The sequence below is a fragment of the Oryzias latipes genome, chromosome 13 (genome assembly GCF_002234675.1).
Source record: "Oryzias latipes chromosome 13, ASM223467v1".
Taxonomy (NCBI): domain Eukaryota; kingdom Metazoa; phylum Chordata; class Actinopteri; order Beloniformes; family Adrianichthyidae; genus Oryzias; species Oryzias latipes.
The window spans coordinates 14,435,429-14,451,377 of record NC_019871.2 but is presented as its reverse complement, the minus strand read 5'-3'; the positions used below and the strand labels follow the sequence as shown (position 1 = coordinate 14,451,377).

At 38.6% G+C, this 15,949-nt stretch overlaps 1 protein-coding gene across 3 annotated transcripts in view; it reads right to left on the bottom strand.

The window, feature by feature from the left end:
* Positions 1-204: 204 nt before the first annotated feature.
* The window catches only part of LOC105355423, a 31,782-nt gene continuing 16,037 nt past the window's right edge, over positions 205-15,949 (bottom strand). For 2 of the 3 annotated variants that reach the window (XM_023961804.1, XM_023961807.1), the window contains 16 exons: positions 14,869-15,024; positions 14,745-14,771; positions 13,388-13,543; positions 13,264-13,290; positions 11,907-12,062; positions 11,783-11,809; positions 10,426-10,581; positions 10,302-10,328; positions 8,948-9,103; positions 8,824-8,850; positions 8,406-8,419; positions 8,195-8,208; positions 3,681-3,831; positions 3,442-3,586; positions 2,119-2,172; positions 205-2,041 (listed from right to left, as the gene is read on the bottom strand). In XM_023961804.1, coding sequence (XP_023817572.1) covers positions 1,788-2,041; positions 2,119-2,172; positions 3,442-3,586; positions 3,681-3,831; positions 8,195-8,208; positions 8,406-8,419; positions 8,824-8,850; positions 8,948-9,103; positions 10,302-10,328; positions 10,426-10,581; positions 11,783-11,809; positions 11,907-12,062; positions 13,264-13,290; positions 13,388-13,543; positions 14,745-14,771; positions 14,869-15,024 — 1,547 coding nt within the window. In that variant the 3' untranslated portion in view covers positions 205-1,787. The remainder of the gene's footprint in view (positions 2,042-2,118; positions 2,173-3,441; positions 3,587-3,680; positions 3,832-8,194; positions 8,209-8,405; positions 8,420-8,823; positions 8,851-8,947; positions 9,104-10,301; positions 10,329-10,425; positions 10,582-11,782; positions 11,810-11,906; positions 12,063-13,263; positions 13,291-13,387; positions 13,544-14,744; positions 14,772-14,868; positions 15,025-15,949) is intronic. The other variant, XM_023961806.1, reaches the window with a different exon arrangement.

Here is a 15,949-nt window from a genome sequence, read left to right as displayed (position 1 = left end):
TGTGACTAATTTTGCTGCGGTGAAAAGCACGTCTCTCCCGTACCTTTTGGTCACTTGGCAATTGAGATGCTGTTTTGTGTTTTAGGCTTAGCTTTCAGTATTGAATGTCATCAAAACTGGGGTTTTCTGTGGCAGAAAGTGGACACTCCTTTTTGGTTCTTCTCTATGAATGTGCAGAATGAAAAATAGACAGCAGACAGAGCATGAAGTTTGCCTATTTTATTTTATTTTATTATCTCGCAGTATATTATAAAAATGTAGCATGCACCAAAAACTGGAGTACAATCAATGTCAAATGTAGAGTAGGCAAAAGTATGTCTGCCAACAGTGCAAAAGTAAATGATAAAGCAAATTCAGACACCTGAGTGTATATGAATACATTCTAAATATAATAACACTCTCAACAGCATAGACTTCTGACACAAAAATGTCAAAGTTGAGCATTTGATTTGCTGAGAATTGTGTTTTTAATGTTAATGAATAAATTTTAGATAAATAATTTACATGCACACATTCAATAGCTTGTTATACGGATACATGAACAGTGCAAAAGTCAAACTAGCATATCTTTCAGAATTCAGGTACTCAGATACTTTGCTCACTGGTTGCAGTTTAGCTGATGAGAAACTTTAACTTCAAATATTCTCTTTGATAGAGACTTTCACAGTGGAAAATATTTTGTTTACTTTCAAACTGTCGTTCATTGCATCATTCAATTTTTCTAGCATTATTTTACTAACTGTCCCTCCTCTGAATGTGTTCCAACCATCTCAGTCAACTTCCCTGCATTTATCTCCAAAACATCTAACATAGGCTGTTTCTCTGATGTCTTGATTCCTGCTGTATCCACCCTTATCACTTCCAAAGAGAACCTCAACATCTTCAGCTCTGCTACCTGAAAAGGGCTGTGAAAATCATCATAGACTCCAGACACCCAGAATGCAGACTCTTCCCCCTCCTATCTTCTGGGAGGCGTTACAGGAGCCTCCTAGCTAAAACCATCCCCACAGCTCTCACACTCCTCAACTCTGTCTCCTGACACCTGAACCACATAACACTCATGGACTGAACACACGCACAATAGTAAAATAAAAAGCGAATATTGGACTGTTGCCTGGTGCAAACACAATAATAACGCATGGACTGAATTACCACTTACACTACCTGTATTTTATCCGTTGAATTTGAAATCTTCAATCTAATGAACACTTGTTCATATTTGGATGGATGTAAACTTTATTACGTTATACTCTTGAAATATGAAATGGCAATAAAGTTGACTCTAATTCTATTCTATTCAACTCCAGCTCTGCTTCTTGTCTCTTTCTCAGACCCACTCCCGGTCTGTAAACCTGTGTTGTGTTTGTGTTGAGAACTAACATTTTTGTTAAAAAGAGCTTCACTTATTTTAGATTTTACCAGACTCTGGTAACATCTCTGGTAACATAGAGTCTTTACCAGACTCTAAAGATTCATCATCATGTATGTTACTTACAAACACAGAACTATACAACAATATAGAGCTAAATAAAAAAAAATCCCTGTGCAAAGTGGAAAATGGATTGCAATCCTCTATCCCTTTTTTGTTGGCAAGTATACAGTGTACATTTTGAGCTGATCTTAAAACATACTGATGAGACAGAGATGGATAGAGTAGCACCACGAGGACTGTGCCAAGTGTTATGACCAATAAAGTGATGTTAGCATAGTTATCTGAGTACACAGTAGCATGTGTTTTAAAACTGAATGATCTGGTATGTTGAGACAGATCAGCAAGCAGGCGTCAGTTACTGAGAACATTTGGACAAAATGAAATAGAGAGACTGCTGCAACAACTTATGGTTGAAATCAGTGAAGACGTGGGTATTGTTCAAGAAGTACCACTTTCCTAGGGTTAATTTAAGAATGCTGCACATCTTTTCAGTTTTCATGATGTAGGGCTCCACATGATGGCGTACTGTTGCTTTCTCCCCATGGATTTCCAGCACATTGCTGAAAACTGTGCGGTTCTTGAACACACTTTGCACGGTTCCAAAGAAAACTTCAAATAAACAAATGCAGAGAAGTCATTTAGACAAACTTTAATCTGATCACATAATACATAAATCGAAGACTTACTCTGCTTGCAAAGTTGTGCTTTGTTCAGATTGTTAATCGACAGAAGGGTAGATTCTGTAAAATAATAAAATATGCATTATTGCCCAAATCAAGATAAATAACTGCAAATACTGCTAAATGAAAATGAATTAACCAAACATTCAGATATATGATATTTATTGTATTTAAATTATCTACACTCACTGGCCACTTTATTTGGCACACCTGTCCAAGTAGCTAACGCAAATTTCTAATCAGCCAATCACATGGCAGCAACTGGTCAAGACAACCTGCTGCAATTCAAACCTAGCATCAGAATGGGGGAAAAATAAGTGACTTTGAACTTGGCATAGTTGTTGGTACCAGACGGGCAGGTCTGAGTATTATCGAAACTGCTGATCTACTTGGATTTTCACCCAATACCCAATACCATCTCCAAAAGAGAACATTTCCAGTGAGCGGCAGTTCTGTGGGCAAAAAGTCCTTGTTGATGCCGGAGATCAAAGGAGAACAGCCAGACTGATTCCAGCTGATAGAAATGCAACAGCAACTCAAATGGTTACAACTGAGGTCTGCAGAAGAGCATCTCTGAATACACAACACATCCACCCTGTAAGGCAGATGGGCTACAGCAGCAGAAAACCACACCACGTTTCACTCCTGTCAGCTAAGAACAGGAATCTGAGGCTAGGATTCATACAGGTTCGCCAAAACTGAACAGTGGAATATTTGAAAAATGTTGTCTGGTCTGCTGAGTTTCCATTTCTGTGGCCACATTCAGTCAGACTTTAGCGTCAACAACATGAAAGGACGGATCCATTCCTCTCTGATGAATGTTTCCAGTAACTTGTTGAATCTATGCCACCAAGGATTAAGGTAGTTCTTCAAGGCAAAAGGGGGTCCAACCTGGTACCAGCAAGGTGAACCTAATAAAGTGGCTGATGAGTGTATGGACTTAATAAAATCTTTAACAATTATAAGAAATTCTGATAATTGAACAGATGTGAAGTAGCTGTTTATAAATTAAGTCAGTTAGGAATTTAAAAGTTAAGATAATCAAAAATATTGCTTTGAAACTTCGATTTCAGTTTTTTCTCCTTTGCAACAGATTGGATGAAAAAAAACAAGAAAAGTTCTGTAAGAGATAAATTGGGGCAATTTTAGCTGCACCTCAAACTCTGATAGACTTCCAGCATTTTTTGAAAACAATATTAAAGTGTAGTCTTGTAATAAGACCATTTTGTTTTACCACTTAAAAAAGACATTTGTCTTGACTTTACCTTCCATCTAGCATCCCTTAACAAAAAAAAACAAGATTCATGAAACTAAATGGACTTTACTGACCTGCTGAGTCAGCATGCTGACCTAGACAAAGTCTTCCCCTGCAGCATGACCAAAGAGAAGTGTTGTAATAGTGGTGACCACAGCATTTGAAATCATCTCCAGCAGAGTAAACCACCGCTTTGTATTCACTTGAGCAGCAAACCTCCTGTGTATGGAGTAAAAATCAATTGTTTAGCCTAGTACAACCGATTACGAATGTATTTATGTTGGTTGCTATTAATTTTCACACAAATATATACCTTCTGGTTTTGAAGAAGGGATCCACAGCACTGGGTGTTACTGCTTTGTTCATTTGTCAGGTTGTACAAAGTTCCTCCACAGCATTTCTTCAGTGGGTCAGAAATATTGAAGGCTTTCTTCCCACAGCAGTGAAAACCTTCTTTGGGGCAGCTGGGTAGTAAATAAACATGGACACAATAGTTATCAGCGATGTGAAGAGGTCAAGTGAGGCATAATTTTATGCGTTTACTCTTTCTGCACCAACCCTAACCATCAGAACAACATGATAGGAAGCAGATACTTTTGCTTGTAACAGTGGGTGTGTTTATATGCAATCAGGAGATTGAAAATTCCTTTTGCTGTCTTGACTTGAACCAGAAACAATACCCGTTTCATAGCCGGGGTTGGGGGTTAGGGAGTTCTGGTTTTGTGAGGCAAATTTCTGCCAGGAATATCAGTTTCTCTTTACATGAGGTTTGTTGACAAGCAGAACTCAACTTTTGAGAGAGGATTAACTGAAAGAAAAGGGCAATGGTGTCCCTCGAGTGTCTGTGTTACGTTGAATCGAGTCGAGTCGGAGCTGTGATGGTTGGTTTGTTTCTCCTTTTATCCCCTCTTGATCCTCAGCAGTCTTATACTGTTGGGTTTTGTTATTCTAGTTTGGGGTTGGACCTTGGTAGTCTTTATTTGCGGGCTCTGTTTATTTCTTTTCATTAGTTAGATTCTGTTAAGCAGTCTTAGCAGGGAGCTTCTGACTCCAACCATCAAAGTGTTTGGGTCAGTTGTCTCCCTGACTTATTTCATGTCTGGCCAAGTCTCCAATCCCTCTGTTTTGTTTTTTGTTGGAACCAGCACAGTCATTTTTTTTTCTTAAACAGGACACAGGTTCTGTCTTCCACTTCATAAAGTGTTCCTTAAGTTAGTGGTATCCATTTTTCATATGTCATAGCTCCTTTGTGCTTTATTTATTTTTTCCCCCCTAGACTGGGACAGTTTTGCCTGCCGGGGCCGTAACAGTCTGCGAGGTCATAGAGCTGTGGTGACCCGATTGCTGCTGAATACATAAACTGAGAAGATGCATACTTTCTCCAGGTTCGTCAGCTAAACTGCTAAATTGCTTATCAAACAAGCAAAGAAGTTCCCCCTTAATAAAATGTAAAATTAGTCGCTCTATTTAATAAAAACGTGTTTATAGTCTGGTTTCAAATTACTTTTTCCCCCTCTGTGACAAGAAATACTATCTATAACTACACAGAGAGCAAGCAATTTAGAATTTTGAGTAACTGAGTTTTACTTTGTAGTTGAAGTATTTCAATTTAGCTTTCTAAATGCCAAGGATAGGGTCTTGATTGACAGATAACTGATGTCAGGCTGAATTTTTTTCTTTTTTTTCTTTTCGCTTTCCCCAGCTTTTCAAGAAAAGTCATCATAGAGCTGAATAAGTGGCTTCAAATTGGCCCAACGCCATTCAACTGGTCGTGTGTCCTCATAGTTTATTTTAACACAGCCGATGGTGTGAACCTATAAACTGGAACTATCAACTGAACTAATTACTATTTTACTTGGTTATTTTTGAATGTAAATTTAAAAATAATACCCCCCCCCCCCACTTCTTTTTTCCTGCAACTGTTTCTTAAACGTATATTTCAATTTGTTGACATGGATGTTTCTTGTGTGGACGGAACTTTTGAGCCTAGAGAGTTTATCTGAAGAAAACAGTTTCATTGGGCTTTACTGAAATAGAAACGTTTTACAGTGTGATCCTGATCCACCCCCACTTCATATTTTTTCCTGGTTTAGTCTCTCACCAGTGATTAAGTTCCACCTTTTACACCACTGAGCACAGTATGATTTTGTTTCTTCTTTAATGATCCCCCATTAAAGAGTCAGCTTCCAAGATGGATTAATTTTTTTCTGAGTTTTACTGCTTCTTCCTTTTCTGAAATTCTGTTTCCTATGCCAATAGCTGCTGCCCTCTGTTGGTCAAAGTGATTCCCTGAGGCAGGACTGACCAACCCTGGTCTTCAAGATCTAGCCCCTTCCTGTTTTACAGCTCTCCCTGTACTTCCTACTGGTTACCTGGGTCAGGTGTATTCAAAGAATCTGGTTGATAAAACACCTGATTCCGGTAATGATAATAATAAATTGAAATTAAAATAATTTAAAAATTATTTGTATGGCACATTTGGAGATAAAAATCACAAAGTACTTCACAGTAAAACACTATAATGCACAGTGAAACTTGGTAATCATTATAAGGAGCAACACAGAAAAAAGCAATAAAAGAATCTTAAAAAAGTAGAAAGATCCTTGTTTCAGGAAAAAAAAATGTCTTAGTTTCTGTTTTGCAAGAAAAATAATCTTATCAAGAAAGGTTTTTCAATTTCTCAATCCTCTACATCCCTTTCAGGGTATCAGTGTTGCTGGAGCCTGTCTCGGTTACTGTTGGGCTAAGGCGGGGTACCTGAACAGGTCACCAATGCGTCTTAGGGTGCACAAGCACTCCCACATGCACACCTGGGGGCAATAAGGTAACCAATCAACCAACAAAGCATTGCTTTGGACTGTGTGAGGAAGCTGGAATGCCCGGAGAAATCCCATGCATGCATGGGGAGAACATGCAAACTTCAAACAGAAAGATCCCTGCTGGGATTTGAAACAGGGCCTTCTCGCTGTGAGGTGCCACAAAAGCAAAATAATATAAAACTTTTTTTCTTAAAATTAAGAGTTCTATTAAGAGTTTTATTTTCCCACTGGTAGAGATTTTTTGCTTATCAAAAGAAAAACTAATGAAGGGAAGGGAGAACTATAGAAAATATGCAGTATGGTAGATCTTGGGGACCATAATTGGCAACCCTGCTCTGGCTTGCTTGTCCTCAAAGAAGCTCCAATACAATTATTAGTTTTTATAAATCACATAAGGGCCTTTTAACAAATTCTGTCTCAGTCTATTGAGGTTTTCAGTAAAAAAAAAAAATTATTTCAGCAACATATTTCTAACCTTCCTTTTGAATGGAGATGTTGATGACTTGCTAATGCTACCAAAAAGTTGTTCCTGTTTTTAAAAATACAGACCTATCCATCCAGCATGCACTTCATCGGTGCAAGACTCAAACGGCAGAAATGTGTTGGGGCAAGTGAAAAATAAAAAAACATGGACTGTCTAGAAAATAAAGCCTTAGGGAAATCACGTGTGCAGACTATTCCACAGAGCCAACAGATGTGACTCCACGCTCTGGCTACATTGATGAACTTTTTGTATTGTTCGATGGTCTGGATGATGCCTTGACAAATCTGTTATGTGGCATACATGAGCTCATCTGGAGCCAATACCAATAAATATTCATTTTGCCCAATCGCTTCCACTGTAACTGACTGGCTGCACTAATGTTTACATAAATGCTTTGTTATATTACTTCTTTAAAGAGCACAAGTGCATTCTGTGTTTTTGGAAATTTAATTGTCTTTGTTTGTTGACCTGACACCTAACAGGGTCCTAATTCAATATTCTAACAGTGCATTAATGTTAAGGAAAAAATGCAGATTCCAAGGCAATCTGCAAAACAACCTCAAGGAATCAACATCAACGTTGACAAAAATCCTCCATAGTAAAATCCCCCAAAGTCAAAGCTGTAAAAACAGTTACACAATATTGCAAAGTAGTTGATACTGTTTTTTTCCTGGCAACCTTACCAATAGAAGTTTAGCTTGGGAAAAGACAATAAAGCTGATATTGTACAAAACAGTAACTTTTCTTACACAGCTATTGAAATCAAGTTTAAAAAGTCAGTATTTCAACAACTTAGTGCTTTAAAGGTCCAAATAAACAACAATAACCTGACTTGAGCCTCAGACAACATGTTAACACATGAAGAGAGAATGTTTCTTTCAAGGGTTCAGCCAAATAGGTCTTGGCACAGTTATTGGGTGTTTCAGAAAAAGAGAGAAAAGGAAAGCTTTTCCAGATGCTTGCGTGGGTTCTTTCCCAATTGCTTTTGTGTTCTCTGCTTCTATATGAAGGTATTAATGTTCCAAAATGGACGAGCTTGTAGATTTGATTTGAGAACTTGTAATACAGAATGTGAATACTTGTGCAAAAAAAATCTGCATCTGTGTGTAAAAATCTTCTGCTGTGAACTGACAAATTTCCATTTGCATGTGTTCATTTAGAGTTACAACTTCAAATCTGTGATTACAACTGCTCAAATGTGCTTCTGCGTGTGCTCGAATCTGCTGGCGCAAATCTGTATTACAAGTTCTCAAATCAAATCTACAAGCTCGTCCATTTTGGAACATTAATACCTTCATACTTCTACTCTCCAAGGGGAATATGTGAGCAGAAAGCTTGACGTCACCAAAGGGTCATGTGATGTGATCCACCCTGGGACCTGACATGGGTAAAATAATAAATATTCCGTTCCCACAAAATAAAAAAATTTGTGGATGGATGGATGGATGGATAAATTGATAAATTAATGGATGGATGAATGGATAGATGGATGGTAATGAAAATTAAATAACTTTGTTAACTTACCGTCTGAGGTGGTTCTGTTGGTTAACGACAAAATACAAAATTATGAAATTACATAAATAATATTTCAAAACAAGCAAAAGGTATATTAAATTAGACCTGTTCAATACGTCAATGCATATATATGGCATCATCTTTGTTTGATAGAACTTGTAATTAAAGAGAAATATGCTAAGTCAACAATCAAATCGTTACTTTAAAGAAGGTTTCTTACCTTGAGTGACCCACCTATGAACATACAGATGAACAGTTTTAGGTGAAAAGGCAATTTATGCACAAGTGCACAAAATAGGGGTTGACTGGATATATACAGAGGCCTATTTTCACATGAACAGTCCACCCCCATAACTAAGTAGGGACATTCTCTTGAATTCCTGCAGCTCTGCAGAAACTATGTCCTAGATAACGACACAGGTTTTTTGCTTTTGGCTAAAAACAGCATAATCAAAATTAAAAGACCACTAGGAACTCTTTTGCAAGAGATCAAAAGTTGATTGGAGTGGGACTTTAAAAACACCAAAAACATATATTTCGGTCTGGGTCTATAATCAGGTTGCTGGGGGTTTTAAAATTCAACTCAGTTTTTTAATGCAGTTGATTTTCATAGTGACAAACAGATTCACTTCACTCACCACATGGTTCAGTCTTGGAATTACTCCCTATAGGCACAGAAATGTTTACAACAAAGTCAATATTCTTTCATAACTTATCTGTTGTCAATACAATAGTCTGTTGACACACAATCTTGGGGCTGACCTGTAATATTTTGCACTTGAAGGTCTTCGGAGCATCTCTGAGTCCTTTTGTTGTACTGAGTGCGACCACAACACAAGTGGTCTTCAGACATTTTTTTCAGAATTGTCTTGTTACTAGTCGGACCACAGCACAGCTCCGTTGTCTTATTATACAGACCTGTGGAAAAGAGGGAACTCTTAAAGCCACAAGTGTAAGTGACCACGCAACCACCGCTCTAATCATATTTTTTATCTATTGTAAAAGCGTTCCCAGTGGTCTTTAAATATGCCGTATTTTGCCCAAAAACTTAAGCAATATTGGAGCTATCCAGCCATACAGCTTTGAGCCACATGTCAGCTCAGACGAGGAAAACAAAGACCTGCAGTACATGAATCTATTTGTCTGCAAGTGGATGCATCTGAACAGAGAGGAGCAGGAAACTTGTGGCCCACCAACTGTAGCACTTGTGTCACTGCTACAGGCTTTTTCCATCTAGAATTCTTCGTCTGCTGGTGATTCACAATGATTTCAAAATAAAAATTCTTTAAAAAAAACGCAATTTATCCTTTATTTCTTTTTACATACGTCTGTCATCATAGGAAAAATGCCACAAGAACATGTTAAGAACACACTCCAAGGAAAATTGTGTTTTGGTGTTTTTAACATGTTCTTCTAGCATTTTTCTCATGATAAAGGACACATAAAATAATTTAAGATTAAAACTGCATTTATGAGTATTTCCTAATTTTAAATCATGATGGATCAGGAGCAGAGGGAAACCTGTGGTTTGAAAAAGCTCAGGTTTATGATGCAGCAGCTAAATGGGCGGGCCAACGTCTCCCTGCTCCGCTCCATTCTGATGCATCTTGCAGACAAACAGATCTATGAATGTCTTTGTTTTCGTCGTCCGAGCTGACATCAGGCTCAAAACTGTAAGGCTGGATAGCTCCAATATTGCTCAGCATTTTGTTGAACTGGTAATGTTAGCTTGGGGTTGTATGGGGCTGTAAGATAGCAGGAGAGAGTGTAAACAAAGGATTGACTGGATATATACAGAGGCCTACTTTTACATGAACAGTCCACCCCCACAACTCAGAGGGCAACTTCTCATGAACTCCCGCAGCTCTGCAGAAACTATGTCCTAGATAACGACACAGGTTTTTTGCTTTTGGCTAAAAACAGCATAATCAAAATTAAAAGACCACTAGGAACTCTTTTGCAAGAGATCAAAAGTTGATCGGAGTGGGACTTTAAAAACACCAAAAACATATATTTCGGTCTGGGCCTATAAGCAGGCTGCTGGGGTTTTTGAAATTTAACTCAGTTTTTTAATGCAGTTGATTTTCATAGTGACAAACAGATTCACTTCACTCACCACATGGTTCAGTCTCGGAATTACTCCCTATAGGCACAGAAATATTTACAACAAAGTCAATATTCTTTCATAACTTATCTGTTGTCAATACAATAGTCTGTTGACACACAATTTTGGGGCTGACCTGTAATATTTTGCACTTGAAGGTCTTCGGAGCATCTCTGAGTCCTTTTGTGGTACTGATTGCGACCACAACACAAGTGGTCTTCAGACATTTTTTTCAGAATTGTCTTGTTACTAGTCGGACCACAGCACAGCTCCGTTGTCTTATTATACACACCTGTGGAAAAGAGGGAACTCTTAAAGCCACAAGTGTAAGTGACCACGCAACCACCGCTCTAATCATATTTTTTATCTATTGTAAAAGCGTTCCCAGTGGTCTTTAAATATGCCGTATTTTGCCCAAAAACCTAAGCAATATTGGAGCTATCCAGCCGTACAGCTTTGAGCCACATGTCAGCTCAGACGAGGAAAACAAAGACCTGCAGTACGTGAATCTATTTGTCTGCAAGTGGATGCATCTGAATAGAGAGGAGCAGGAAACTTGTGGCCCACCAACTGTAGCACTTGTGTCACTGCTACAGGCTTTTTCCATCTAGAATTCTTCGTCTGCTGGTGATTCACAATGATTTCAAAATAAAAATTCTTTAAAAAAAACGCAATTTATCCTTTATTTCTTTTTACATACGTCTGTCATCATAGGAAAAATGCCACAAGAACATGTTAAGAACACACTCCAAGGAAAATTGTGTTTTGGTGTTTTTAACATGTTCTTCTAGCATTTTTCTCATGATAAAGGACACATAAAATAATTTAAGATTAAAACTGCATTCATGAGTATTTCTTATTTTTAAATCATGATGGATCAGGAGCAGAGGGAAACCTGTGGTTTGAAAAAGCTCAGGTTTATGATGCAGCAGCTAAATGGGCGGGCCAACGTCTCCCTGCTCCGCTCCATTCTGATGCATCTACCTGCAGACAAACAGATCTATGAATGTCTTTGTTTTCGTCGTCCGAGCTGACATCAGGCTCAAAACTGTAAGGCTGGATAGCTCCAATATTGCTCAGCATTTTGTTGAACTGGTAATGTTAGCTTGGGGTTGTATGGGGCTGTAAGATAGCAGGAGAGAGTGTAAACAAAGGATTGACTGGATATATACAGAGGCCTACTTTTACATGAACAGTCCACCCCCACAACTCAGAGGGCAACTTCTCATGAACTCCCGCAGCTCTGCAGAAACTATGTCCTAGATAACGACACAGGTTTTTTGCTTTTGGCTAAAAACAGCATAATCAAAATTAAAAGACCACTAGGAACTCTTTTGCAAGAGATCAAAAGTTGATCGGAGTGGGACTTTAAAAACACCAAAAACATATATTTCGGTCTGGGCCTATAAGCAGGCTGCTGGGGTTTTTGAAATTTAACTCAGTTTTTTAATGCAGTTGATTTTCATAGTGACAAACAGATTCACTTCACTCACCACATGGTTCAGTCTCGGAATTACTCCCTATAGGCACAGAAATATTTACAACAAAGTCAATATTCTTTCATAACTTATCTGTTGTCAATACAATAGTCTGTTGACACACAATTTTGGGGCTGACCTGTAATATTTTGCACTTGAAGGTCTTCGGAGCATCTCTGAGTCCTTTTGTGGTACTGATTGCGACCACAACACAAGTGGTCTTCAGACATTTTTTTCAGAATTGTCTTGTTACTAGTCGGACCACAGCACAGCTCCGTTGTCTTATTATACACACCTGTGGAAAAGAGGGAACTCTTAAAGCCACAAGTGTAAGTGACCACGCAACCACCGCTCTAATCATATTTTTTATCTATTGTAAAAGCGTTCCCAGTGGTCTTTAAATATGCCGTATTTTGCCCAAAAACCTAAGCAATATTGGAGCTATCCAGCCGTACAGCTTTGAGCCACATGTCAGCTCAGACGAGGAAAACAAAGACCTGCAGTACGTGAATCTATTTGTCTGCAAGTGGATGCATCTGAATAGAGAGGAGCAGGAAACTTGTGGCCCACCAACTGTAGCACTTGTGTCACTGCTACAGGCTTTTTCCATCTAGAATTCTTCGTCTGCTGGTGATTCACAATGATTTCAAAATAAAAATTCTTTAAAAAAAACGCAATTTATCCTTTATTTCTTTTTACATACGTCTGTCATCATAGGAAAAATGCCACAAGAACATGTTAAGAACACACTCCAAGGAAAATTGTGTTTTGGTGTTTTTAACATGTTCTTCTAGCATTTTTCTCATGATAAAGGACACATAAAATAATTTAAGATTAAAACTGCATTCATGAGTATTTCTTATTTTTAAATCATGATGGATCAGGAGCAGAGGGAAACCTGTGGTTTGAAAAAGCTCAGGTTTATGATGCAGCAGCTAAATGGGCGGGCCAACGTCTCCCTGCTCCGCTCCATTCTGATGCATCTACCTGCAGACAAACAGATCTATGAATGTCTTTGTTTTCGTCGTCCGAGCTGACATCAGGCTCAAAACTGTAAGGCTGGATAGCTCCAATATTGCTCAGCATTTTGTTGAACTGGTAATGTTAGCTTGGGGTTGTATGGGGCTGTAAGATAGCAGGAGAGAGTGTAAACAAAGGATTGACTGGATATATACAGAGGCCTACTTTTACATGAACAGTCCACCCCCACAACTCAGAGGGCAACTTCTCATGAACTCCCGCAGCTCTGCAGAAACTATGTCCTAGATAACGACACAGGTTTTTTGCTTTTGGCTAAAAACAGCATAATCAAAATTAAAAGACCACTAGGAACTCTTTTGCAAGAGATCAAAAGTTGATCGGAGTGGGACTTTAAAAACACCAAAAACATATATTTCGGTCTGGGCCTATAAGCAGGCTGCTGGGGTTTTTGAAATTTAACTCAGTTTTTTAATGCAGTTGATTTTCATAGTGACAAACAGATTCACTTCACTCACCACATGGTTCAGTCTCGGAATTACTCCCTATAGGCACAGAAATATTTACAACAAAGTCAATATTCTTTCATAACTTATCTGTTGTCAATACAATAGTCTGTTGACACACAATTTTGGGGCTGACCTGTAATATTTTGCACTTGAAGGTCTTCGGAGCATCTCTGAGTCCTTTTGTGGTACTGATTGCGACCACAACACAAGTGGTCTTCAGACATTTTTTTCAGAATTGTCTTGTTACTAGTCGGACCACAGCACAGCTCCGTTGTCTTATTATACACACCTGTGGAAAAGAGGGAACTCTTAAAGCCACAAGTGTAAGTGACCACGCAACCACCGCTCTAATCATATTTTTTATCTATTGTAAAAGCGTTCCCAGTGGTCTTTAAATATGCCGTATTTTGCCCAAAAACCTAAGCAATATTGGAGCTATCCAGCCGTACAGCTTTGAGCCACATGTCAGCTCAGACGAGGAAAACAAAGACCTGCAGTACGTGAATCTATTTGTCTGCAAGTGGATGCATCTGAATAGAGAGGAGCAGGAAACTTGTGGCCCACCAACTGTAGCACTTGTGTCACTGCTACAGGCTTTTTCCATCTAGAATTCTTCGTCTGCTGGTGATTCACAATGATTTCAAAATAAAAATTCTTTAAAAAAAACGCAATTTATCCTTTATTTCTTTTTACATACGTCTGTCATCATAGGAAAAATGCCACAAGAACATGTTAAGAACACACTCCAAGGAAAATTGTGTTTTGGTGTTTTTAACATGTTCTTCTAGCATTTTTCTCATGATAAAGGACACATAAAATAATTTAAGATTAAAACTGCATTTATGAGTATTTCCTAATTTTAAATCATGATGGATCAGGAGCAGAGGGAAACCTGTGGTTTGAAAAAGCTCAGGTTTATGATAAAGCAGCTAAATGGGCGGGCCAACGTCTCCCTGCTCCGCTCCATTCTGATGCATCTACCTGCAGACAAACAGATCTATGAATGTCTTTGTTTTCGTCGTCCGAGCTGACATCAGGCTCAAAACTGTAAGGCTGGATAGCTCCAATATTGCTCAGCATTTTGTTGAACTGGTAATGTTAGCTTGGGGTTGTATGGGGCTGTAAGATAGCAGGAGAGAGTGTAAACAAAGGATTGACTGGATATATACAGAGGCCTACTTTTACATGAACAGTCCACCCCCACAACTCAGAGGGCAACTTCTCATGAACTCCCGCAGCTCTGCAGAAACTATGTCCTAGATAACGACACAGGTTTTTTGCTTTTGGCTAAAAACAGCATAATCAAAATTAAAAGACCACTAGGAACTCTTTTGCAAGAGATCAAAAGTTGATCGGAGTGGGACTTTAAAAACACCAAAAACATATATTTCGGTCTGGGCCTATAAGCAGGCTGCTGGGGTTTTTGAAATTTAACTCAGTTTTTTAATGCAGTTGATTTTCATAGTGACAAACAGATTCACTTCACTCACCACATGGTTCAGTCTCGGAATTACTCCCTATAGGCACAGAAATATTTACAACAAAGTCAATATTCTTTCATAACTTATCTGTTGTCAATACAATAGTCTGTTGACACACAATTTTGGGGCTGACCTGTAATATTTTGCACTTGAAGGTCTTCGGAGCATCTCTGAGTCCTTTTGTGGTACTGATTGCGACCACAACACAAGTGGTCTTCAGACATTTTTTTCAGAATTGTCTTGTTACTAGTCGGACCACAGCACAGCTCCGTTGTCTTATTATACACACCTGTGGAAAAGAGGGAACTCTTAAAGCCACAAGTGTAAGTGACCACGCAACCACCGCTCTAATCATATTTTTTATCTATTGTAAAAGCGTTCCCAGTGGTCTTTAAATATGCCGTATTTTGCCCAAAAACCTAAGCAATATTGGAGCTATCCAGCCGTACAGCTTTGAGCCACATGTCAGCTCAGACGAGGAAAACAAAGACCTGCAGTACGTGAATCTATTTGTCTGCAAGTGGATGCATCTGAATAGAGAGGAGCAGGAAACTTGTGGCCCACCAACTGTAGCACTTGTGTCACTGCTACAGGCTTTTTCCATCTAGAATTCTTCGTCTGCTGGTGATTCACAATGATTTCAAAATAAAAATTCTTTAAAAAAAACGCAATTTATCCTTTATTTCTTTTTACATACGTCTGTCATCATAGGAAAAATGCCACAAGAACATGTTAAGAACACACTCCAAGGAAAATTGTGTTTTGGTGTTTTTAACATGTTCTTCTAGCATTTTTCTCATGATAAAGGACACATAAAATAATTTAAGATTAAAACTGCATTCATGAGTATTTCTTATTTTTAAATCATGATGGATCAGGAGCAGAGGGAAACCTGTGGTTTGAAAAAGCTCAGGTTTATGATGCAGCAGCTAAATGGGCGGGCCAACGTCTCCCTGCTCCGCTCCATTCTGATGCATCTACCTGCAGACAAACAGATCTATGAATGTCTTTGTTTTCGTCGTCCGAGCTGACATCAGGCTCAAAACTGTAAGGCTGGATAGCTCCAATATTGCTCAGCATTTTGTTGAACTGGTAATGTTAGCTTGGGGTTGTATGGGGCTGTAAGATAGCAGGAGAGAGTGTAAACAAAGGATTGACTGGATATATACAGAGGCCTACTTTTACATGAACAGTCCACCCCCACAACTCAGAGG